The sequence below is a fragment of the Myotis yumanensis genome, unplaced genomic scaffold (genome assembly GCF_028538775.1).
Source record: "Myotis yumanensis isolate MYYU_CA2020_CCGP unplaced genomic scaffold, mMyoYum1.0.hap1 SCAF_17, whole genome shotgun sequence".
Lineage (NCBI taxonomy): Eukaryota > Metazoa > Chordata > Mammalia > Chiroptera > Vespertilionidae > Myotis > Myotis yumanensis.
In genome coordinates this window covers 18,620,757-18,646,279 of record NW_027223768.1, presented here as the reverse complement: position 1 = coordinate 18,646,279, position 25,523 = coordinate 18,620,757, and the positions used below count along the sequence as shown (strand labels likewise).

The following is a 25,523-nucleotide window of genomic DNA, read 5'->3' as shown; positions in this document are numbered from 1 at the left end:
CAAGTCTGCTATGCCCAGGACAGGGTACTAGTTGGGAAAGAGTGGAACCTTAACAATGGGATGGAGACATCTGGCGGAGTACACACAGGACTGACTTCTGAAGGTGCTGGAACAAGGGGACAGAATACAAAGTTGAACAGGGGAGACTTAATTTGAAAGCACTCTCCTGGGATAGGGGATCTAACCACCATGGCAAAGGTCTCAGGAGATAGTACAAACATGCCGCTAGAATGGCTTCCTAAGCATGGAGAGTGACGGCCCATACTACATGAGGTCACGATGCCAGGATTACCACGCAAGGCAGTGGAACAAGGGATTAAAAGGTTAAAAAAAAAAAAAAGTGAGCAAGCTAGAGTGGATATACAATGCAAGCCTGGAAAACCCAGAAGGCAGTTAGAATCCATGCGAGGGACCAGAAGGCACATTCTTTTGATACCCCATCCCATTGCCCACCCCACTCCCCTTTTAAAAATCCTCTGTTTTGGATCTTAAATAACTGAATCAAGAGAGAGAAAGTTTCCAAGTTCCTTCCACTCTTGCCATAGCTGGCACTTGGGAGGTCTCAGGAAATGCCACTTGGTGACCATGACTATAGCCATAGGTGAAAGATCTCCCATAGACTAGAAAATTAAGCTGCCCATTATAATTACTGTCTTTCGTCGTTTTCAGATGGCATCTTCATATTTCTGGAACACTCTTCCATTTAAAGGCCAAAGATAAGCTACCAATGGGCACACCTTACTTTCAAATTTTATTTTGTTGTTGTTGTAAAACAAATATAGACCGTATTACAGAAATCTTACAAAATAAAGAAAAACCCCCGCACACCACCTTCCGAACACAGCGATGTTAATCATTAAGATTTGCCGAAACCGGTTTGGCTCAATGGATAGAGCGTCGGCCTGCGGACTCAAGGGTCCCAGGTTCAATTCCGGTCAAGGGCATGTACATTGGTTGCGGGCACATCCCCAGTAGGAGATGTGCAGGAGGCAGCTGATCGATGTTTCTCTCTCATCGATGTTTCTAACTCTCTATCTCTCTCCCTTCCTCTCTGTAAAAAGTCAATAAAATATATTTAAAAAGAAAAAAAAAAAGATTTTAATCGTCCCTCTGCGTCTTCCGGACGCATCCTCGCACCTGACATTTTGACCCGTGTGTACTGCGTTAGCGTCGGGGTGAGTCGTCGCCATGGTAACCGCGGAAGCCGGGGATCCCGGGAGCTGAGAGTGCTGGGTCCGGACGCCGAGGGCCCAGGTGGGCGTGTCGGGAATGGCTATCTTCCAGCCGGGCAGCTCGGGCGGGTGGGGTGGGCGGGGAGGGAACTTTGAGGAGCGGATCCCGCTTCGGGGATCCGGGAGGTGCCTGCGGGATTCAGGCCGAAAGGCGAACTCTGGTGCCCCCTTGGCAGGGCTGCCGCCACCTATCCTCTTCCTCAGGCCTCCCCTTTGCTTAGCCCTGGGGACCTTCCAGAGCCGGGACATGGGACTACAATGTAAAAAATCCAGTTGGTTTAAAAGACCCTTGAGCGCTATTCCTCCACTACGACCTCAGGCTGCCTTGACTGCCTCCTCGCTGTTTATGCTCCTCCTGTGACCCGGTTGTCCCTTTCTCCTCCTTTTAAGACGCCTACTCTTCAGTCCTGAAGGGTCACCTCTTCTGGAAAGCCTTTCCCGGACCTGCTAACTCTGAGTCTACTTGAGATGTCCATTCTCTACTCTCAAACACGCTTTGCTAATCTCCGTTCTGTCCCATATCTCGGTCGTTGCTGATTTACCGAGTCTTCCCCACTGGACGGTAAAGGCCAATGGGGCAAGGCCCATGACCTATGTGGTTTCCTATTGTTAGTGCCTTAGCAGCCTCAAAAGAGTTCACACTCGAGAGTTCAAAGGAAAAGTCATGGGCTGTTCTCCACACTTGGTCAGCAAGGCAGAGCAGTGCTGTTCTCATTTCACAATCGCGTGTTGCCTGAGGCCACAGTTACCTCAAAGTTCCACAGCGGCAGATCCACTTCCACCTTCACTCAGGGGTTGTTGGTGAGTTTAATTCCTCTGGGCTGTTAGACTGAGGGCCTCGGTTCCTTACTGGCTCTTGGCTACAGATTGCCCATGTCTCTCTTTCTTTTTTTAAAAAAATATATTCTATTGATTTTTTACAGAGAGGAAGGGAGAGGGATAGAGATTTAGAAACATTGATGAGAGAGAAACATCCATCAGCTGCCTTCTGCACACCCTCTGCTGGGGATGTACCCGCAACCAAAGTACATGCCCTTGTCTGTTGTAAGTGAATTATGGAAGTGACATCCCATCACATTAGAATAAAATCACTATATCCTGCCTTCTTTACGAGGAGAGAATTACACAAAGGTGTGAATACCAGGGTGGGGGTGAGGGGCTTTGGGAGCCATGTCAGAGCTGCCTACCCCATGGAGTATCACTGTAATTTAATCACTCTTTGAAGCCAGTTAAGAATTTTCATCCCATCTATATTGTCAGTGGACTGACTGAATCAATCAATAAATACCAATTTGTCTGAGTAGATTTTTATTACTTTTTTTTTGTTTCAGGTATTTTTGGAGTTAATGGATCTAGAAGAACCCCAAGGCTCAGAGAGTTCAGAAAAATCAGAACCTTTCTCACAGCAAGAAGAAGAAGAAGTTGAAGAAGGAGAAGAAGAAGAGGAGGAGGAGGAGGAGGAAGGAGACGAGGAGGAGGAAGAGGAAGAGGAGGAGGAGGAAAAGACAGGCCTTCTTAATCCTCTCTTACAACCTGTTCTCACAGGGGATGTAGAAGGTTTGCAGAAGATTTTTGAGGATCCAGAGAACCCTCTCTATGACCAGGCTATACAGCTCCTCTTGGAAAAAGACATTGTTGGAAGAAATTTGTTGTATGCAGCTTGCATGGCTGGGCAGAGTGAAGTGATTAGAGTTTTGGCAAAATATGGCGCGGATCTGAATGACAACACAGCCAGAGGTATTTTGCCTTTTCTCTCACCAGTATTACTTATGACTACCTAACGGTGGATAAATAGGATGTGCCTGCTTTATATTTTGCATATATAATGTATACACACATAGATAATGTACGTGTGTGTATACGCACTGATGCGGTACAGCACAGTAGTTAAGAACACAGACTTCACTATTTGCTGTGTGACTTGGGCAAGTTACCCAATCATTTTGTGTCTCTTTTTTTTCATCTGCAAAATGGGGCTAATATCGTATTTTCCTCATAGGGTGTAACAATCAAGATAATTATAAATATCACAGTCCTTGGTACATAGTAAGTTGTAAACAGTAACTGCTCAATAATATTATTGCAATGACGATCTTAAAGAGTGTAGTCCATTTGGCCTGACCGTCTTCATGCTGTTTGTCAGGTTATACACCCTTACACTGTGCTGCCGCCTGGGGTCGTCTGGAAACATTGAAAGTGCTTGTGGTGGAACTGGATGTTGATATAGAAGCTCTGAACTTCCGGCAAGAGCTAGCTCGAGACGTTGCTGCTCGGTATTCCCAGACCGAGTGCGTTGAATTCCTGGACTGGGCAGGTAAGGACACCCACAAGGTATCAGTAAGCTGACTGGTTCATTTGTATGTATGCTGTGCTTCCATCAAAGGTCAAAAAGCCATACTAATATTTTGTATATGTCATTTCCACAGCCCTGTAGAATCTAGCTTAGAGATTTGCATGCATACAAACATCGGTTAAAAAATTAGTAAATACCAAGTTCATGGCATTCATTTTATGTAGTAATTTGCACTCATGCTTTTAGCAAGCATTTAATAAATGCTCACTGAGCATTGTTGTGGGTACAATTGGTTGTTCCTGCCCTGTGGACATTTGTTGGGGGTGGGTGATAAACGGTAGGTACATATCAGTAATAAGATCAGCGAGACTATGATGAAGGGTTAAAACTAGCAGAGCATATCATCATACCTGCTTTGAAGTGGACAGAGGTCATGAAGTCAGAGCATGTTGGCGTTGAGCTGGGCCTTGAAGAATGGGTGGGATATGAAAATACAATGGAAGGAAACGGGCATGAGCTAACTCTAAGAGCTGGGAGTGAAAGTGGCCTGTTTGAAGGACAGTGACAAGATTGCTTTACTGGAACGCAAGTCCTAGTTTGCACAGGTAAGCTGCACAGTAATAAAAGCATAAGTACATGGGCTCTTGCCTCAGATTGCTTGAGTTTACATAGGGGTATCTCCACTTGAAACCTATGTGACCTTGGACACCCCTCACCCCCCCAAAAAAAACCAAACACAACAACACTCCACCCATTTTTGAAGAATGACCCACAGCACTTAAGAAACACAATCCAGGGACAGATTTTGCTGTTACTTTTCTGAAAAGAAACAGTTTGAGGCTTATGAGTGCGGAGTTTTATTGTTTTCCTGTCCCTAATATCCATCTGTTTTGTTTGGGTCCTTACATTCTCAGGGGAATGATACCTAACATTTCCTAGTGATGAAGATAAAAAAGGTGCTAATACTATCAACTCTTATTCTGTTTCCAGACCAGTGATAGAATTGTAAGAACTGTGGCTTCAAGTGCACGTAGCTCTGAAATGTCAGAGACACAAACTATTCAACATTTCATGTTTGTCTAATTCAGACTTCCAAGTGTATAAGCCACTTCCATTCCCTGTTCTAGCGATTAGAGTAGGAGGCATCTGGAGAGGTTTAAGGGTTTGAGGACTCCCTACCCCAGAGAGCCCTCTCCATACTGCTAAAATTCCACTGTTAGAAATATCTTTGGGTTTTCAAGGTTTGGACACTTTTTAAGTGTTCAAGAGTCCTCCTTAAAAGAAAAATATATCAGCTTTCTCTGTGCGGGAATTAGTTGATAGTTCAGAACTCCAAAGGCATGGAACAAACATCTGTGGAAATGTGGGTAGGGTTGTGCTAAGGAAGCATGGAAAGAAGGAGGAGAGTCTGGAAAGTAGAACCATAAATAAACTTTAAAAGGTATTTTTATTGATTTCAGAGAGGAAGGGAGAGGGAGAGAGAGAGAAAAACATTAATGATGAGAGAGAGAAACATTGATCAGATGCTTTTTGCATGCACCACACTGGGGATCGAGTCCACAACCTAGGCATGTGCTCTGACCGGGAATTGAACAGTGACCTCCTGATTCACAGGTCGAGGCTCAACTACTGAGCCATGCCGCTGGGCTATAAATTAACTTTTAATCCACAATAACCTAAGATGGACACTATTGCTTTCTATTACTTTGTAAAGACTATTTCTATTTCAAGGATTATTTTTTTTCTAAATATATATTTTATTGATTTCAGAGAGGAAGGGAGAGGGTGAGAGAGCTAGAAACATCATTGATGAGAGAGAATCATTGATTGGCTGCCTCCTGCACGCCCCCTACTGAGGATTGAGCCTGTAACCTGGGCGTGTGCCCTTGACTGGAATTGAACCCGGGACCCTTCAGTCCCCAGGCTGATGCTCTATCCACTGAGCCAAATCAGCTAGGGCCAAGGATTGTTTTTTAAATGTTATTGTAGACAATATTACAGATGTCCTCCCTACTCCCCCCTCCTGAAGTCCCCTCTACCCAGCCTTAGATCTTGCATATATTTCTGGGATTTTTCATGTTTTTAATCAAACTTTCTATCCTAGTCTCAGATCAGTCTCCCAGTATTTGTTGGAAGATATGGTAACCATATTGTTAAAAAATTGAGATAGCCGAACAACAAAACTCAGAAATTTAAAAAAGTGTTGATACTCAATTCATCATTTATTATACTAAAAATGGAAAAAATAATATTAAAAAAATTAATCTGTTACTTGATACTTGCATACTATTCTAGCAAAGGGCATCTGAGATGAGAAATTAAGTTTTCTTGTGGCCATAACATTTGCTCAGGAAAGCAAGAAAAGTCACAAATATTATTTAAATTGGAGATTTGTTAAAACACTAAAGATTCTAATTTAAAGATCGATTAATGATTTGTAATGTGATGCATTTAAAAAGAAAATACTTAAATCTGCAGTAGTGACTGTGGGCCATCTTTTCCCCAGTATGTTAGAAAGTACGGATGCCTTTTCAGCTGAATAGAAATTTCTTTAACTTGGACTTCTTTGCAAAATTTCGGTAAAGAATGTGGCAAAAAAAATGAGAAAGGCTCACGGAGAACCATTTTGAACCTTATACGAGTTCTCTTCTAGGCGCTTTGCGTGGTCTCCATTTTGGACAGAACCACATTCACATGTTTTTGGTGTTCTCTGGTTCCTCCTCGGTTCTTGTACTTGAGCTTTCCGTGCTTGAATTTCTTAAACGAAGGACGCTGGGCCTTCCGGTCCAGGTACTCACTCATCATGGATGTCGTGGCCAACAGTTTGAAGAGTAGTGTGTCTATGTCATTGATGGACTGGCTTTCCGGTTCATTACCAACTGTGTCTATGGAGGCTTGTTTTTTCAGCTAACAGGGGGAAAAGCGAATGAAATTATAGGTTGTTTTCTTGCTGTAGTTCAAATTAAATTTTCTGGATAGCTGTACTGAAACACCACACCTTACTGATTTATATGAAAGAAAGGTCATTACAGAAAACAGGTCCGAGGGCAGAAGAAATGCATTTTTGTGTATGCCCCTGTGAAAGATGATAATAATCATTATCATCATCAACAAACATTTAAAAAGTGCTTTCTATGGTTAGAGCATTCTGCTGGGAGAAGCTATTTGAATATTAGCAAAATATTTCCCTTTACTAAACAGCTTCAAAGTATAATGCAATAACATCAGGGTCATTTTATAGCAATATGTTTATTGTAAAAGTCAATGAGCTTTTAAGATTGCCTCAAAATATGGAGTCATTGGCAAAGTGGGAAATTAGTTAAAGAGCGCCATTTCCCAGAAAGTTACCCAAACTTTAGACATTAGTTTACAGTCCATTTAAAAAATACATGCCAACTTTTACATACTTAGCCTTCTTAGATAGATCTGGAAGGAATCTAACAGATATCTTATTTCACATCTTTCATTTTATTGGTGAGGCAGCTGAGAAGGATCAAATGACTTACCTCTGGGCCCAGACAGGTAACTTCATTTCCTGCACATTCTACTCATTGTAGCTCATTACTTTCTTGATGCATTTTGTAACTTGAAAGGGAGGGATTGTGCTAGGTTATTTTAAGGACCTTCTAATTTAATACTGATTTGTTGAGCACCTACTATATGCCAGACACTGTGCTAGATGCTGGGGGTGAATGGCAGGGGCTTCGGGAGATTGCAAAAAGGAAAAAGATGTCGTACTTTCCTTCAAAGAAGCTGGTAATCTTCTCTTTTAAACTCTGATATCCTATGACTACTACTATTTGCATCACTAACTTACCTCTTTCTTGTGTCTCTTCCACTTCATCCACAGGTAATGCACAGATAAAGCAAGCAGGATTAGAGAGATAGCTTGTCCTAAAATACATATGAGATATACAAGACTCGCAATTACATCCATATTAATAAAATTGCACCATAGTTTGTCCATAGGGTAAGGTAGACAGTGAGATGGAGAAGGTTCAACTTTTAGATAAAGCATTTCTTCAGGAAATATCTCCCATCCAACCTTAGCCCAGATAGTTCCATCACAAATGCAGGAATTTTCCTTCAATAAGCAGGCACACAACAGAAGAAACATTAGGGGTAGTTCTTGAATGGACATCTTTCTCAATTGGGATAAAAAAAAAATCTGTGGCCAAAACTCTGGTCAGAGACAGAGCAGGGGTGACCTGAGTACTAGTTAATAAGAACACGGAAGGTAGTCTTTCTACTTGGGAAAATAAACACTGCTGATCATTGTGACATCATCAGTAAGTGATTCATGGACAGAGTCAGTGACATCTTAACCACATTGGAACTAAAAGGTGTTACTTAGCCAGTTACGTGGGGATACTTTTTCTTGTTTTATACTAGAATTATTTAAGCTACTTCAATTTTATGAAAAATGAAGACTTTACTAATGTCTTGCTAGCTAATTAATTAAAACTATAATCATATTAATGGAGTTTCATGGAAACAATTTACCTATATCCCTTCCAACCCTTCTCAAGTATGGCTGTTTTATATCTGCTTTAAAATTATCCGTAGCTATGCCATTTTACACAACCTACAATCGCTTCTGTTTTTCACTCGGAAATATTCTTCCTTTCAAATTAAGCAAAAAAGTACCTATACCTTTTAACCTATGCCCACAGGTAGTGGGTGAGGGCTGGGGAATTTGGCATGGCAGAAAGCTTAGCTGAATTAGAAGTGAATGTGGACATTTAGCTGAAGGGATTTCGAAGCCAAGTGTTGAAGACAGGACCTGGTTTCTTTCTGTTGCTCCTAGTAAAATGTGAGAGGAGTAAGATAAATTGAGGAGAGAACCTGCTATGGAAAGGAAAACAGGACTTGATGTTTGGGAACCTCTCAGCCTAGAGGGATCGCAAAACTGCTAACACGAGGAGATTCACTGTCAGGAAGGTGTGCTCTGGAGGGAAAGCCAGGGGTGTGGCCACCCCGTGTTTTGCTGGTGCTGAGAGCTCACACATACGGGTCCCCGCAGCCCTCTCAGCAGAAGTCAGGCCAGAAATGAGATTGTCCAGGAGGACCCGTGGCAGAGCCTCTAGTCTAATGGAATGACTCTGTGACATGCAGGGAGACTCAAGGATTTTGTGGATGTTATACCAGCAGACACACTGCCAGTTTGGACAAAGGGACGAAGAAAGAACAAAATGGAAAAAGGTTGCCAGGTCCCCCAAAGTCTACACGCTGGAACTGACCGATGAAACTATTCAGCTGCAAAAGCGTGCCACGGGTCATGAAGAGGGAAGGATGGCTCTGCTGGAGCTGCCGGCCGAGGGGGGAGCCTTGCTCTGCAGAGGGTTATTCCCAGGCCTTGACGCATAAGAGTTTGCCACGTGGGATTTTGAAATTACTAGGGACGAGTGACTCCTTTTTTTCTTCTATTTTCTCCCGTTTCGAATGGCAGTGTCTACAACTGTTACTCGGTGCCTGTCCCATCCCTGTATTTGGGGAGTACAGAACGTGTTTTCTAGTTTCATGGGTCTCCAGATGGAGAGGAATTCTACCCCAGGGAGGAAGGGTCATACCGAAGTCTCACCCAGGTTTAGATCAGCGGTTCTCAACCTTCCTAATGTTGCGACCCTTTAATACAGTTGCTCATGTTGTGGTGACCCCCAATTTCATTGTTACAAATTGAACATAATTAAAGCATAGTGATTAATCACAAAAACAATATGTAATTATATATGTGTTTTCCAATGGCCTTAGGTGATCCCTGTGAAAGGGTCATTCGACCCCTAAAGGGGTCGCGACCCACAGGTTGAGAACCCCTGGTCTAGATGATTTAGATGATGAGATTTGAGATGTGTGAGCTGATGATATTTTCAATGAACATTAGGACATTAATTGATGCTGTAATGGGTTGACACTTTTGGATGCGGGGATGGGGTAAATGTAATTTAATTTGCATGTGGGATAGCTGTGACTTTTGGAAGGCCAGAGGGCCCCAAATGCTGTGCTGGTTGAGTTGTTATCTTTCTTGAAATTCAATAAAAACAAACAAACAAAAATCTCCTCCACACAGTCCCTTTCAAGCTCTGGGTATGTAACAGTCCATTACAAACAGTTGAGCACATTTTTTGGTCTTTGTCTTATTTGTGTACATCTTTCTGCCTATTCTTTCAGCTGCAAGGCTGGCTCTGAAAAGATATATCGCAAAGGTCTCTGCCACTCTTACAGAATCAGAAAAGGGACCAGGGAGACTCTTCAAAGAAGACAAGGTACTACATTGTGATCATTGCTTGTTCTGAAGTCTGAGATTTTTGCCTTGTAGCTTTAATTTTGTGCTAAAGTTCCAAAGGTAGGTGGCGGTCCTTACTGCTCTCTTCTTCCATTTTCCTTCCCTCCTCCCCTTCTTTCCTTTCTTTCTTAATGACTGATAAGAGATGAACTAATACAAAGTAATGAAAGGCAGTGCCCTCGGCAGTCCCGGATCTGTCTCTTGCTTCAAAAGTGTTTGGACAGAACAGACCCAGGGACGCCCCTTCTCGCAGCCTCCGGCCACCCTCCTGCGTCTTATCCAGTCACCACCGTCAGCACCACCCCGGGGACCAGCCAACACACCGGCTTCTTTTCTACCTTAACCCCTTATCGCCGAACAACCATGAGCTCCCAGATCCGTCAGAATTATCCCACCGACGTGGAGGCTGAGGTCAACTGCCTGGTCCCCCTGCCTCTGCGGGCCGCCCCACACCCACCTCTCTCTGGGCGAGATGGCAGAGATGAAGCTCGAGGGCTCTGAGCGTCTCTTAAAGTTGCAAACCCAGCGTGGTGGCCGCACTCTCTCCCAGGACACGCTGAGGCCTCCCCAGATGAGTGGAGACCGCCCTGGCCTCGGGGAGGAACCTGACCAGGCCCCTGTGGACCTGCAGGCCCTGGTTCTGCCCCCCGCAGACGGTCAGCTCTGACTTCCTGCAGAGCCACTTCCGGGTGAGGAGGGGAAGCTCATCAAGAAGACGGGCCACACCTGGCTCCCTCCGCAGGCTGCGGCCCAGGCTGGGCGGGGAAGTGGCTCTAGGAAAGGCTCAGCCTCCATCACGACTAGGAGCCTATAGAGCCCGGAGGCCTGTGAGGGGCCCCTCTGCCTCCCCTGGGGTCTGGCTTTTACCTGAGCCTCTCCCCGAAACTACTGGCCATTCTTTTAACTACCCTGAAGCCCTCTCCCATGCATTGGACCAAACGAAATAATAAAGCTTTTGAGAAAAAAAAAAGTAATGAAATCATATTAAAGAGTGACATAGAGATGTACTAAATATCTCACCCAACAACATGAATGAATCTTAGAACTGAGTGAAAAAAAATGTACCAAAGACTACATAGATTCTTACAAAGCTCAAAAGCAAGCAATATCAAGCTATATTGTTAGGGATGCCAACATATGGGGTAAAACTATTTTAAAAGGAAAGTAAAGGTATAAGCCTCTTGGATGTGGATGGGGGGGGTGGGGGGGGGTGGGTCAGGAGGGGCACAGAAGCAGGGTTAATAGTCCTGGAGGTGTCTGTCTGCATCTTCTATTGTTTGGAGAGGTCCACCGATACTCATTACTTTGCTTCAAACCAGATCTGCATCATGTATTTTGGTGTATATGAACATATCCACTACATACGTTTATTAATGTGTCACAGTTTACATAATGGTATAAAAGATGCATAGCTATAAAGATAGCGTGCCATATTGGCTGCATACTGAGTGCTGCATGTGGACTAGTGTACTGCTTTGGGGACACACACACACACACACACACACGATATACTCAGGGTGTCAGGAATGTGTTTTGGTTTTGTTTCCTGCATTTCTCTGCAGGATGTTCTGAGAACTTTCTTGTGACTTTCTGATGAAAAGAGTGAGAGATTGCTAAAGCATAGAGGTCTCCAAGTCTGGGAACCTGATTAAGTTACACATTTCACTCGTGGTTTATAAAGCACTTTACAAGATCTCTTATGAAACCAACAAAGCAAAGGCAAGATTAAGCTCACAGGCTAGAGTCATGAAGTAGCCACCACTTTTTCAGTACTCAGTGGCCATGTATGTTACACATGTGGCTGTATTGGGCAATGCAGACACAGATGATCACAGAACGTTCTGGTAGGCAGTGCTGGTATAGAGAGATACAGAGTTTTATTTTTCAATAAATAAGTACATTTTCTGGGTCTGTCTCTAGAATAACATCCTCACTGCATGCCGTATAAGAAGTGAGTGGCTGGAAACCCAATTGGAAGCTTCGATCAATGAGATTTTTGAGCAGAAACAACAATTGGAAGATATTGTGACTCCTATCTTCACAAAAATGGCCACACCACGTAAGGTTGGGATAAAAAGTGGTTTGAATGTCAGAAATATGGTGACAGGAGACTTGACTGTGGGTCAACAAATACAACGTACAGATGATGTATTACAGCATTGTACACTCAAAACCTATACAGTTTCATTAACGAGTGTCACCCCAATAAATTTAATAGAAATTTTAAAAACTGTCTTCTTTTGTGTTTTATATTGCAAACTGATTAAACGGACCTTTAAAAATCTGCTTCCTTTCAGGTCAAGTGAGAAGTCCCAAATCTGTAGCCTAAGCCTTGCTCAGCAAAGAAGCCAAAACCATGCCTTCTACTGAACAGACACGTTATAAAAAGCCACATTTTCTTCTAGCATTTGTAAAGTCACACCTATTCATGACAACTGAGGTTGAGAACATAGATGTGGGGTTTTATAAAAATGTTTAAGTGTGAAATGGGACCACCCCTGTTCTGTTTTACCCTCGTCAGCGTGCTCACGTCCGGACTCTGACCTTGACTGCTCCCCTGGGTGCAAGCCCCTGTGAGCTCCACCTGCTCCTTCCGGAGAGCTCTTGGGTGTGAGTCACTCACACAAACCATAGGGAAGCTTTAAAAGCTGGTTAGAGAATCTGATAACCTTCTGTGTAATGAGGCAGGAAGTTTCCGTTCAGTTAAAGAATTCTTTTAAGAGAAGACCTAGTGGCTATTTCCAGAGGCAATTTTTTTCTCCCTCTCTCAAAAGGAAGTTATGGGATGTCTCCCTCTCTCAAAAGGAAGTTATGGGATGTCATTCTGGAGCAAGGAACTATTAAAAGGAGTTTGGATCAGGATCCTCAGCTCATACAACTATTACTTTTTATGTTCAAATTAAGATTTACCTGTAAGGTGGGATATAGTCTCTTAATACACCTTCTTATTTGTCTTTAGCCCCATTCTGTCTTTGAATTAATAAGCACAAATCTGTTTAGTTTTATATTTAGATGTCTTCTATTCTGTAGGATTGGCAATGCAGCTATTATACCTGGACTCCACGTCAATTTACCTTCTGTTTTGTTTTACATTTTCTAGATTTTAAATATCATAGTTGGTTTCATATTAGTGATTTAGAATATTTGGAATTTTTTTTTCCTAGTTTATCCGAAAGCCCCTGATCTACTACTCCATGACTTTCTGGAAAACTTTTACGAAAGAAAATATTTTTTAAATATATTTTATTGATTTTTTACAGAGAGGAAGGGAGAGAGATAAAGAGTTAGAAACACCGATGAGAGAGAAACATCGATCAGCTGCCTCCTGTACACCCCCCACTGGGGATGTGCCCACAATCAAGGTACATGCCCTTGACCGGAATTGAACCCGGGACCCCTAAGTCCGCAGGCCGACGCTCTATCCACAAAGCCAAACCGGTTAGGGTGAAAGAAAATATTTTTTAAAAACCACATTTATTTGTTTTTTTTGTTTTTTATGAGTTTCTCTCTGTCTCACCCTGAAAGCTAGTTTTTATTATAGAGGCGAAGGAAAAGAAATAAGCAATTCAGCAATTCCATCACAGCTGTGGTTTTGAGGTAACACTATTTTAAACTTGTCTCTCAAATGTTAAAATTTTGAGATCTTTTTTATGTCTGAGCGATTCAGTTGCCTTAAGCAAAAGGACAGGCAGTACCCCTCACTCCCGTTTTCAGTAGATGCCATGGGCATTTGGGGAGGAATAGAGAGAAGGAGCTCTGTGTTTGCTCTGTTCTCTCCCGTCTGTGTGTTGTGAGAAGTCCATTACCTTTAAGCACTGCAGTAATTTGGGACAAGGCCTGGTGCCATGTTTGCTCTCTCTAATTCTATGTTTTCTGAGCCTTGCTCTTGAATATGACATTGCTCTCCAGGCATGTGGTCTCCGTGACGAGGAAGGACTCCCGAGCCTCACTGCAGAGAATCTAGGTGAGGCTGAGGCACTTCTGGAGACTCCACGATAAAATTAGCCTCTCTCTTTTATTCACCTTTTAGTCATTACCCTCAGATATGTGTAGCTTTCGATCCATTTGCTATGCTGACTTCCTGAAACTCTCTGTATTGGCACTTTATGCCCTTAATGGTTTCTTTACATCAAGCATGTCAAACTCAAAGGCTAACACGGGCCAAATAAACGAGGTTTACGTTTATGTGGGTTGGGGAAAAAAAAAAAGCTTCAATTTTCATAGAAACATAGGGTTGCCCTAGCCAGCTTGGCTCAGTGGATAGAGCGTCTATCTGCGGACTGAAGGGTCCCAGGTTTGATTCCGGCCAAGAGCACATGCCTGGGTTGTGGGCTTGATCCCCAGTAGGGGGCGTGCAGGAGGCAATCGATCAATGATTCTCTCTCATCATTGATGTTTCTATCTCTCCTCCCTTCCTCTCTGAAATCAATAAACAAATACATTTTTTAAAGAAGAAAAAGCTTAAAAAAAAAGAAACGTAGGTTTATTTTGATAGACATGCTGAATACAAAGGGCTGAAATAAAAGAGTAATTGTTAACATAAAATAATAGAACATTTTAATAAAAATTAATCTTTTTTCTTGAACATTAACTTACCAGACACTAAATAACTGCACAAAAAGCGTAACACAAATAAACCTATTTTTCTTGTTCTCCAAAAACGAAATATTTCCTGTTTCGCACATCAATCAAGCCAGTACAAGACTAATGACGTGCCAATCAGCTGCTAAAATATTCACTGCTGCCCTGACCGGTTTGGCTCAGTGGATGGAGCGTTGGGTTGCAGACTGAAGGGTCCCGGGTTCGATTCCGGTCGGGGGCATGTGCCTTAGTTTCGGGCACATCCCCGGTGGAGGTGTGTGGGAGGCGGCTGATTGATGTTTCTCTCCCATCGATGTTTCTGGCTCTCTGTCCCTCTCCCTTCCTCTCTGTGGAGAATTGGTGAAATATATTTTAAAATAAAATAAAATATTCACTGCTAGTATTAGTGGAGAGGCACATAAGGGAAATGAATGTAGCACAATTATAGTTATCAGTCATTAGTGAACATTGTAGTTTGTTATTAATCCTATATAATAAAAGGCTAATATGCAAATCAACCAAACAGGGGAACGACCGGTAGCTATGACGTGCACTAACCACCAGGGGGCAGACACTCAACGCAGGAGCTGCCCCCTGGTGGTCAGTGTGCTCCCACAAGGGAAGCACTGCTCAGCCAGAGGCCAGGCTCATGGCTGGTGAGTGCAGCGGTGGTGGCAGGAGCCTCTCCTGCCTCCGTGGCAGTGCTAAGGATGTCCAACTACCAGCTTAGGCTTGCAGAGAGCCAGCCTAAGCCCTCAGTTGGACATCCCCCAAGGGCTCCCAGACTGCAAGAGGGCGCAGGCTGGGCTTAGGGACCACCCCCCCCCCCCCATCCCATGCACAAATTTCATGCATCGAGTCTCTAGTCTATAATAATAAACGCATAATATGCTAATTAGACTGGATGTCTTTCCGGATGTCCTTCCGGATGACCTTCCAGATGAAGCTGGGACTGCGAGGGCAGCCTGGGTCCCAGGTGCCGGAGGGAAGCCACTGCCAGCAGCTGGGGGAAGGAAGGCCTACTCTTGCACGAATTTCGTGCATCGGACCTCTAGTTATGTATAACAGGATATTGAAAAAATTAAGTTACAAAATTTTTATTAAAACATTTCTTACATACCATTATATTGGCTGGGCTGCAAAAATATTCGCGGTGGGCTGCATGCGGCCTGCGAGCCACGAGTTTGACATGTTTGCTGTACAGTCTTACAAACTTTTCCCCTCTTTCACCAGCTGCTGTGTCTGTTTTCCCCAAATTCATATGTTGAAATATAATGCCCAATGCGATAGGTTAGGAGGTGGGGCCTTTGGGAGGTGGTTAGGACATGCGGGCAGAGCCCTCATGAATGGGATTAGGTTACCCCTGGCACGGGGGGGGGGGGGGGGGGGGGGGGGAGGGACGGGGGGGATTTTGGTCATCTGGGAAGCAGGCTCTCACCAGACACCGGATCTGCTGGCACCACGATCTTGAACTTCCAAGCCTCCAAACAGAAAAAAAGAAAATTTTTTTGCTTATAAGTTACCTGGTTTATAGTTTTTTTGTGATAGCAGCCCGAGCAGACTAAGACACCACCTCCTCTTTTCCATCTTGCCTCCAGCTTGACTTCTCCAAAGTCAATCCTGTCTTATAATTTTACATGTCAATTATACCCCCACACAGCTGGAAGCAAGAAAGGCAACCCTTATCCTTGGTGGAGCACTCTGTCACCCTCCACCATGAACTTCTGTATCCCTAACGTTAGGAAGAAGGAACCATGTGCTTTGGGGGCAACCATAGTGCTAACTCGTCCTGTGTTCCATGGAATCTTTCACACGTTTGCCTCTCCTTGTGAATTGTGCGCTTTCTGTGGGTAGGGGTTTTGTCTTGTTTCTCTGCAGACCTAAAGAGCCGATAAGATAGTGAGTAAGTAACAGTTGAATGAATTCTCGTTGGGTGCTAACTGATTGGTAGAACTCACTGGTCTTCATTCATCAATAGAGCTTGGTCACCTTTATAAAAATGAGCCCCGAATCCCACTCTCCATACTGTGCTGTGCCAGTGCCCCGCTCCTCTCCCATTCCTCCAGCAGACAAGCTGCACACACCCAGCCTCAGGACAGTATACTAGTTTCTTCTGGGACATTCACCTTGGGTGCCACGTTACTGTTTAAGCATGTGAACGTGGGAGGGTTTGATTAGGTGTGACATAGGAATGAGAGAGCAGAATTTCATTGTGACAAAGTAACTTCCTTGAAAGTAAACTACAAATTAATGTTCATTGGGTTAAATTTATACTGAATTTGTTTTCAGTGATTAGGGTTGAGGCAAAAAGGTATAGGTTAGGCATCACAGAGCTTGGGGTATATTTTTTTCCCCAATGAAAGCAGGTGAGATTGTTTCTTCAAATTAAGGACCAAAAGCCAATGAAAAATAGGAGTCAAGGAGGAAAATGGGAGAGAGACACTCCCATTGAAAAGGAAGGAGTGATAGAAAAAGAAAATGTAAAAGGATGAATGAAAAAGTCAGAGGGGAGACAAGGCAGTGCTGAAAAGGGTTAGGGTTGAAGAAAGAAAAACAGAGTATATCCATATATTTTTTATTTTTTATTATTATTTTTTAATTTCTTTATTGGTTAAGGTATTATGACACATTTGTAATATCTTAACCAACAGAGTATGTATTTTTAAAAATTTAGGAGGAGGTTCTGTCTACATGGTCAATGACCATTTCAGCTATTATGTCAGGTAAGGAAAATCAGTTAAGACAGTTGTTGGGACAGACACAGCTTGAGCAAGCTTCCGTGGAATTGGATCACTTAGCTGCTTCTGGATTGGGGGTGGGGATGGTGTAGGTAGCCAATCAGAATGAAAGTGAGTTGGCAAGAAACCAATAGGAATTGGGCATGGAAATGGCTTTCAGGGTGATATCAGTTGGCAGTACTGACCCTGGCAAACAGACGCAGAGCTGAGTAAGCCTTGCTCTTTGTGGTTTTTGACAGCCTCCCTCTGGTTTCAGTTCAGAACCGCTGAGCCTTGGCAGAAGATACCACTGGTCTTGGTGGTTTTGGAGAACTTGATTTGAGAGTGATGCTGGAGTGACAAGTGGAGATAGCAGGATGTGAAGATAACAAGGACCTGAAGACAGGTGAAGTGATTTGAAGATGTAGCATTTTGATTCTCATTTCTGGCCCACCCTCTGCTTCCAACGGGAATCATTGTGGTTTGTAGACCAGCTCTAGATATTATTGGGGATACTTCAGGAACCTCCAGGAATTTTCAGGTTAGGACTAGCCACAAGGAAAAATAAAACAGAATGAGTCCTTCTCAGGACCGCCATGCAGGCTCTGTGCCACAGAAGGGAACCAGCACACGGGGGTGGAGGCTGAAACTCAGGCTGTTGTTCAGATGCCAAGCCATGTGCCCTGGGGTCAGGAGAGGGGACTTCTTCTAATTCGCTCGAAGACACCACATACTTTAGTTTTTCCCTTTGTTTTCAGGCTATGCATAGACCTCACCACCCCCACCTAACTGGTATGACTCAACTTTGACCTTGCTTCCCATTTGCCATTTTGGTTTTGGAGGGTCCTAGGGAGGAAAAGGGGCCATGGGATTGCAGTAGGAGAAGGGAATTCCAGAATGATTGGTACCCATGGAGGAAGTGCCCTTCAGTTCATCACATATTCAGGGAGAGCCTATTGTGTGCCATGAGCTGTGTCTACAGCCTTAAGAAAAATTAATATTCAGCCCTAGCCCTTGCGTGTCCAGAGGGGAAGGCAAACACATTACCATATCAAACAGCGGGCAGTGCGGAAATCCACACAAGCCCTCCCCTAGGGACACACAGCGTCTGGGAAGCTAACACTGCTGTCTGTTTCCTGCACAATGTTCCGGGGCACAAGCTGAGTGAGGGCCAATCTCTGGTGGAAAGAATGTGTGTGCGTGGGCTCCTGGCAAGTCTCACTTTCTCCTTTTTGCATGTTACCACAGGTTGGTCTGTAGTCGCGCAAGTATCAGTAATAACTCACCTATGAATTCCTCAAGGAAGAACTGAAAAAGTGGTGGCAAAAATGAATTCTACCTTCTGGTGGGCAGGAAGTGGTCACACAGCAGATTTACTCTGTGGAAGGGCGGCTGACTACACTTTTGTGCATGGGTATTTTCCAATGCTTGTGTGTTTCATTACTGTTTTGGGAGGTAGGTAGTGGCTTTTATTTATTATTATTTTTTAAAACATTTTTATTGATTTCAGAGAGGAAGGGAGAAGGAGAGGGAGAAACATCAGTGATGAGAGAAAATCATTGATCTGCTGCTTCCTGGAGGCCCCCTACTGGGGATCGAGTCTGCAACCCTGGCCTGTGCCCTTGACTGGAATCAAACCTGGGACCTTTCAGTCCACAGGCTGATGCTCTATCTACCGAGCCAAGCCAGCTAGGGCTAGGTAGCAGCTTTTAAATCTCATCTTTCCTCTGCCCTTTCAGCCTTTGTCAGTGCAGAAAGTATGCACAACTACATCAAAAGAAGGGTCCCATGCAATCATAAGATGTGAGTGAATGCTGTCAGTCTAGCTCCCTGTAACTACAGTAGCATCTACACTGTGTTCCTTTACTTGGTGACATTGGCTGAACACAGTAGTGTGGTAGGCATAGGAGAAGAAGACAGCCCTTAACCTTAGGGAGCTCTCTCCTGGGGCAGTGGGCAAGCAGATCATCACAATGCAATGTGCTCAGTGTAATAAAAGGCATGGTGGACCAACTCTATGCAGGAGGCCTTACACTGCCTGCCTACACCTGACCAAAATAGGTGGGATGAGGGGAGGGCAATTGGGGCAAATAGAACCTAGACATACAGTTCACAATTTGCATAGATGGAGTGGGAAGTTGAATACCCATCCCAACCCCTGCTGAGGAATTAGGAAAGGCTTCCCGGGGAAGGGCCTCTTAAACAGTGATTAAGAGTTCAGCAGGTATGGTGAGCGATATTCATGCACATAAAACAGCATTCAAAAACGCAGGTGCTTGGTTCTGCCATTCAATGCTAGTGATTAGAGAAGTTTCTAGTTCCCTTTAAAAATGTTTATTTGGGGAAAATGTCAGCCACTTTAAAATCCTTTTTGTATGGATGGAACTAAAGAGCATTATGCTAAGCAAAATAAGCCAGTCAGAGAAAGATAAATGTCACATGATCTCACTCATTTGTGGAATATAATAAACAACATAAACTGATGAATAAAAATAAAACCAGAGACATAGAAGCATCGAACAGACTGTACAACCCATGAGAGAAGGCAGGGGGTGGGGGTGAGGGGGTAAGAGATCAACCAAAGGACTTGTATGCATGCATATGAGCAAAACCAATGGACACAGACAGTAGGGGGGATGAGGGCTTGTGCTTGGGGGAGGAGGTGGCAGGGGAGAGGTCAATGGGGGGAAAAAGGAGATTCATGTAATACTTTATACAATAAAAATTTTTTTAAAAAATCCTTTCTGGAACTAGGAAGACTATAAAGAAGCAAACAATGAATCAAACACACCTAAAAAACCTTCCATTTTACTCATTTTATTAGGTCTTTAAGATATTCACTAATGACCTGGTTGCCTGTTGCTACCAGGAGGTCAGGTGACCATGAATTTCATTAGTTCTAGATTTTCGATAAATCCAAAGAGATAAGTGCTCCACCAGTAAAGGGCATTGCAGAAATAGTTCGAGGAACATATCTTTGTCTGGCTTTACAAGTAAGAAGCATCCAATAATATTTACTGATTTGGCTTGACCTGCAGTTCCCACTGTCAATAAATGCAGGAGCTGGGATGCCAGTGAATGTCGCCTGAGGCACACATTAATTGGATTATAGTCTATAAATTACGTCTGGAGGCAGTAAATCTTAGAGCGGAGTTTCAAGGCACGAAAATGCACACAGACAGAGTTAACAAGTATCTTTTGTTACTTACCCAGTGAAGGCAGTTTTCACTGTGGTTAGAACTCAGTTTAATAGTACTTCTGGCTTTTAGGAAAATTATAGAATCTATGTGGCTATAGCTCAGGATGAGTACTTATTAATATATAGCGTACTCTGTAGATATGGAGTTTGACTTTTCATAATTTCTCATCAGTAGATCCATAGGTAAGTGACACTGGGTGGGCAAATGGGAGGTTTTCGGCACTTTAGTATTTTCCAAATTCACCTGTAAGAGATACCTCATTGTGTATATCTTATATTTAAGAGGCAGCATTTGTAATGAAATGACTTTCAGAGGAAGTTTTTTCCCCCCTGTTAATTATTTATTCATAATTATATGACACTCAGAATAACTTTAAAATTAAATAACTAGAGCGAGGGGATATGAAACCAGTTTGAAACTATATATGATGTCTAAATAACACATCCATTTATTTCTTTAGGATTCCTGAGGTCCTTTATAAAGAATTCTGAAGTCATTGTCTTAGCAGTTCTCTCTCTAACAGGATTTGTGATAGGACACCTGGCCTACAGTTTTATTCAGGTGATGTATGTACCAGAAGCTAGAGAGTAAATAAAAGAACAGAGACACAAAACAAGGTCCACTCCCACCCATCCTGAATGTATGGATTTTTTTTTATGTGAACAGCTACTGAAAAACAATCATCTGGTAGTAATGTCTTTAAAAATGAAATACTATTCAGTAAAGGAGACATACATTAGAGGTGCTTGAGAAAAAGCACCGATCTGTAAGTGTGGACAATGTGATTGCATTCTTGGGTTCATCATCTTCCTTTGGAGCCCTGCCCTGGCTCCTGCCCTGGACATAGACTGGCTTTTTCCGGGCTGTTGTCTTCAACACCTGTGGAGACTCTGGTTATAAAAAGCAGCAGCTATGACGAAGCATGGTTCCTCTTTTCTAACTGCCAGCTTCATGTGTAACATAGTATAATAGAATTACATATGACACACATCGTATACAATATAGATACACTGAAAGATTTTTAAATCCTGAGCAAATGTTTGTGCAAGGGTTTTTCCCCTGCTCTTAATGCAAATTAGAATATCTAATAAAAAATACTTATTTGTGAACCACCTAAAATCATCTCAGACATCACCAATGGTAGCGGTTTTGCTTTTGAAAACACTGATTACTTAAATAAGCAATATGCATGCAGCCCAAGCCCACACAATTCTCCGCTGAATAGGGTAACACATATAACAGATCAAGAAATCTCTCCCCTGGGCTTCCAGGACTGGCCTTGCAGATCATCCCTCATAAATTGCAAATTGGATTATCCTAAAATATGTTGATTGACATACCTTCAACCCAATTTCTAATACTTCAAAATGGCAGCAAACTAATTTGTTTGCTTTTGTTGATTTAGATGCACCAAGTTGTCTATACTCTTCTAAGAACTCCAAGTTTTTCACTTTATTGTTATGTTTCACCTTTAATTATATTTATGGCTGCCTTGGACGTGGACTTTTATATCCTCAAGAATGTGCTTTGGCAGGTAAGAACACATTTTTAAAAGAAATTATAGTCGCCCGGCCAGCATGGCTCAGTGGTTGAGCATTGACCTATGAACCAAGAGGTCACAGTTCGATTCCCAGTCAAGGGCACATGACTGGGTTGTGGGCTCCATCCCCAGTGTGGGGCGTGCAGAAGGCAGCCTATCAGTGATTCTCTCTCATCATTAATGTTTTTATCTCTCTCTCCCTCTCCCTTCCTCTCTGAAATCAATAAAAATACAAATAAAAGAAATTATGGTCAATTCTTATTCATGTTGACAGAGAATATGATTACCTGTAAAGAAAGGTACTAAGTCACAAATCCCACTTTTAGTTGTTGTGCCTTCCTCATTCTGCAGAACCAGTAATTGGAGAGAGTTGAGGGGAGGGAGAAGGGATGACTATTGGCTGAGTGACCACTGTGATTGAGTAAATATCATCTCTATTTGACGTATAAACAGACTGTGGTTCAGAGGTCACAAACCAGGCCGATAAATGGCAGAACCTGGATTCTAATTTCACAGCTGACTTAATCTCAACTGTATCTGTAGATACAGCTTTTGTTGCTAAGATTGTTCTTTTTGTGTGTGTGCCTTCTTTTTTTCTTAACCATACTTGCCAGACTAGTTTATTTTTCCTTTCAAATAACATTTTATTTTCTTTGGTTTGGCTTTGATCCCCTCCCCTAACATCTTGAGTTAGATAGTAGTTGTTTGATTTTTAGCTTACTTATTTTTTGTACTTTGTACATTTAAGGTTTTAAATTTTCCTATAACTACTCTTTTAGTGTAATCCCACATGATTTGATTATTGGTATTTTTATTGTCATACAAATCCTACCTAAGTTGTTTTATACTTTTTCCTTAACCGGTTAATCATTTTGAAATTATTTAAAAATTTCCAAATATGGCTTTTTATTATGATTTCTTTCCCCACAGTGCAGCCAGAGAATGTGCTTTGTATATCAACTCTTGTGATTTGTGAAGATTTGCTTTGCGGCCTAGTACCTGATCAGTTTTCCAAAATGCTCTGTTTGTTTTCCAAAAATGTATATTCTCTAATTGTTGAGTACAGGGTCTGAATTTATTCAGTAGATTGTTTTGTTACTTATGAAGTTTGGTATGGTAATCAAATATCACTCAGCAACAAAAAAATAACAACAATTGACAGGAACAACATAGAAGAATTTCAAATGCTAGAGAAAGAAACCCAGACTCAAAGGCCACATGCTGTACAATTCCATTCATACACCTTCCTTCTAGTAACGGCAACTCTATAGGTTTGGAGGACAGATCACTGGTTTCCAGGGACTGGGGATGAGGGAAGAAATTGACTACAAAGCAGTGTGGGATATTTTTGAGAGTGATGGATCTGGCTTATTTTTTAAAAGATTTTAAAAAATTGATTGTAGAGTGAGAAAGAGGGAGAGAGAGAGAAACATTAATCGGTTGCCTCTTGCACATGCTCGGACTGGGGACCAAACCTGCAACCTAGGTAGGTGCCTTGACCAGGAACTGAACCCGCCACCTTTTCCAGGTGCCCGGGATGATGCTCCAACCAATTTGCTACCCGGCCAGGGCTCTGCTCTGTTTCTAACTGTGGTCATGGCTAAGTGACTGCATGCGTGTCAAAACTCATGTTAACAGTACCCCCAAAAGAATGAATTTTACTGTTTTTGAATTAAAGATAAAATTTTAAAAATCAAAGGAAATAGATTTGGCTTTATTTCTCCCAGATAGTGTTTGTACTCTGCAGGGAGCACGCTTTCCCTTTGCTTTTTCTCACGCTCTCTTCTCTTCTCAATCAAGTTGATTCACTTTTCTTTATATATTTTTTGTCTCTTCTATTTCCATTCTATTTCTGTTTCTGAGGCAGCCACTGCCGATTGCCTATTTGATATGCATTATCCCTTTCCCCACACTAACAGGAACTTACTACTGTTTGTTTGGTATGGTAGCGGGCCCACTGTGAAATATCACATTATCTAGCATCTCTGACATATGTGGTAGCCTTAGAAGAGTTTGGCCATTGGAATGTACTATACAGGGGTTTGCTAAATAAGGTTTCTTCTAGAATGTCCTTAAGCAGGGGCCCCGGTCAGCTGGCATGTACTTTGGCCCTTTGCTGTTCTTCTCTTTCTACCTGGAGCCCAGCAGATGGTGATACCGAGGAAACCGGGAAATGTTTTACACAGCCCCAGGAGAAGTTTGCATTCCATTTTAAGATCATCATTTTGATGTTGAGAACTCTTGAGCTGGAAGAACAAGAAATATTGGGGAATTGATCTTTTCACAATAAGATAGACTCTCACTTATTTGGAAGGGATGGTTTCTTTGAGGCGGGTAAACTAGATTACCTTTTGAAGTGATCTTCCAGAGGAATTATATGAAATACTAGAGGCCCAGTGCACAAATTCATGGACAGGTGGGGTCCTTCGGCCTGGCTGGCAATCGGGGCCAATCGGGGCCGATGGAGGCTGGCCAGCTGGGGAGGGACCTCGGGAGGGCTCCAGGGTGTGTCCGGCCCTCTTGCCCAGTCCCAGTTGGCCAGACCCTAGCAGCAAACTAACCTACCGTTCAGAGCGTCTGCCCCCTGGTGGTCAGTGCGCATCATAGCAACTGGTTGGGTGGTCCAATGAACGGTCAACTGATCAGTTGGACACTTAGCATATTATGCTTTTATTATATAGGATGTAACCAGCCCTAGCTAGTTGCTCAATGGTTAGAGTGTTGGCCCGTGGACTGAGGGGCCAGGGGTTCAATTCCAGTCAAAGGCATGTGTCTTGGGCAGGTTTGATCCCTGGCCCCAGTCGGGGTGCGTGCAGGAGGCAGCCTGTAGATATGTCTCTCTCATGTCAATGTCTCTCTCTCTGTGTCTCTCCCCCTCCCTTCTACTCTCTCTAGAAATCAATGGAAAATATATCCTCTGGTGAGGATTAACAATAACAACAAAAAATATGTAACCAAGATCTGATTCTTACGTAAGTACATGAAGTCATGCCATTTTTAGATGTTGAAACTAATACTATGTAATGAATTTGGTTCCACAGGTCTTATTAACTGGATTTATTAGCTTCTCTATGGCATTCATCATAGTTGGATATGTGGTTATAAAATTCAATAAGGCTTCATGGGATCTGCAATGCTGCCTACTCTTCAGCATGACCCTTGGCATCATAGACCCTATTCACTCTGTGAATACACTAAAAACAATCGGTATGTAGGATGTACTGCTCTCTGATATCTTGAAGAAACGATGATAAATTATCTGCTTCTGATTATATTTTTCTTGCACAAATTGTGCATCCAGCAGAGTAGATGTTTATGCTGCTATTCTTGGGGCCTTGGTTGACTTGAAGGGCACAATGCAAATAAGGCCACTCAGGATCTGAGTTAAATAACACCAATTCTAATCTCAAAGGATTTTTTTTTCCCCCAAAAAGAAGGTGATAAAAATTAGCATTCTTCTACCGTTCTACTGAATTCTAAGCTATAGAGACTGTGCTTTATGCCACTGAAACGTTTTCAAGGCCTTGCTACCTCTTGTTGGAACTCCATTTTGGATGAGCTAGCCTTGGGCAGGTGGCTGTGGTTGATTTAAAGGAAACGGTGTAAGAATATAGTCTGGTAACTATGTTATTCAATACAAGCATCCCATCTTATCTTATTTGGTAAAAGATGATTTC

The 25,523-nt window shown here is 42.8% G+C and overlaps 3 protein-coding genes across 3 annotated transcripts in view; 2 read left to right on the top strand and 1 right to left on the bottom strand.

The window, feature by feature from the left end:
• Window positions 1-1,205: 1,205 nt before the first annotated feature.
• On the top strand, window positions 1,206-12,859 carry ANKRD45 (ankyrin repeat domain 45). The gene is made up of 6 exons (XM_070396482.1): window positions 1,206-1,254; window positions 2,564-2,969; window positions 3,376-3,546; window positions 9,694-9,788; window positions 11,729-11,867; window positions 12,106-12,859. The coding sequence occupies exons 2-6, from the start codon at window positions 2,579-2,581 to the stop codon at window positions 12,135-12,137; spliced, it is 828 nt and encodes a 275-aa protein (XP_070252583.1). The 5' UTR covers window positions 1,206-1,254; window positions 2,564-2,578; the 3' UTR covers window positions 12,138-12,859.
• On the bottom strand, window positions 5,921-7,678 carry TEX50 (testis expressed 50). The gene is made up of 2 exons (XM_070397160.1): window positions 7,343-7,678; window positions 5,921-6,432 (listed from the first exon to the last, which is right to left on the bottom strand). Exons 1-2 carry the CDS (start codon window positions 7,664-7,666, stop codon window positions 6,175-6,177), a joined length of 582 nt encoding a protein of 193 aa, XP_070253261.1. The 5' UTR covers window positions 7,667-7,678; the 3' UTR covers window positions 5,921-6,174.
• Window positions 12,860-17,080: 4,221 nt separating the features above from the next.
• SLC9C2 (solute carrier family 9 member C2 (putative)) overlaps window positions 17,081-25,523 on the top strand; it is a 48,841-nt gene continuing 40,398 nt past the window's right edge. Inside the window, exons 1-5 of the mRNA XM_070397106.1 lie at window positions 17,081-17,112; window positions 18,413-18,561; window positions 20,767-20,867; window positions 21,712-21,840; window positions 24,888-25,053. Of these exons, the coding sequence (XP_070253207.1) occupies window positions 17,081-17,112; window positions 18,413-18,561; window positions 20,767-20,867; window positions 21,712-21,840; window positions 24,888-25,053 (577 nt within the window). The remainder of the gene's footprint in view (window positions 17,113-18,412; window positions 18,562-20,766; window positions 20,868-21,711; window positions 21,841-24,887; window positions 25,054-25,523) is intronic.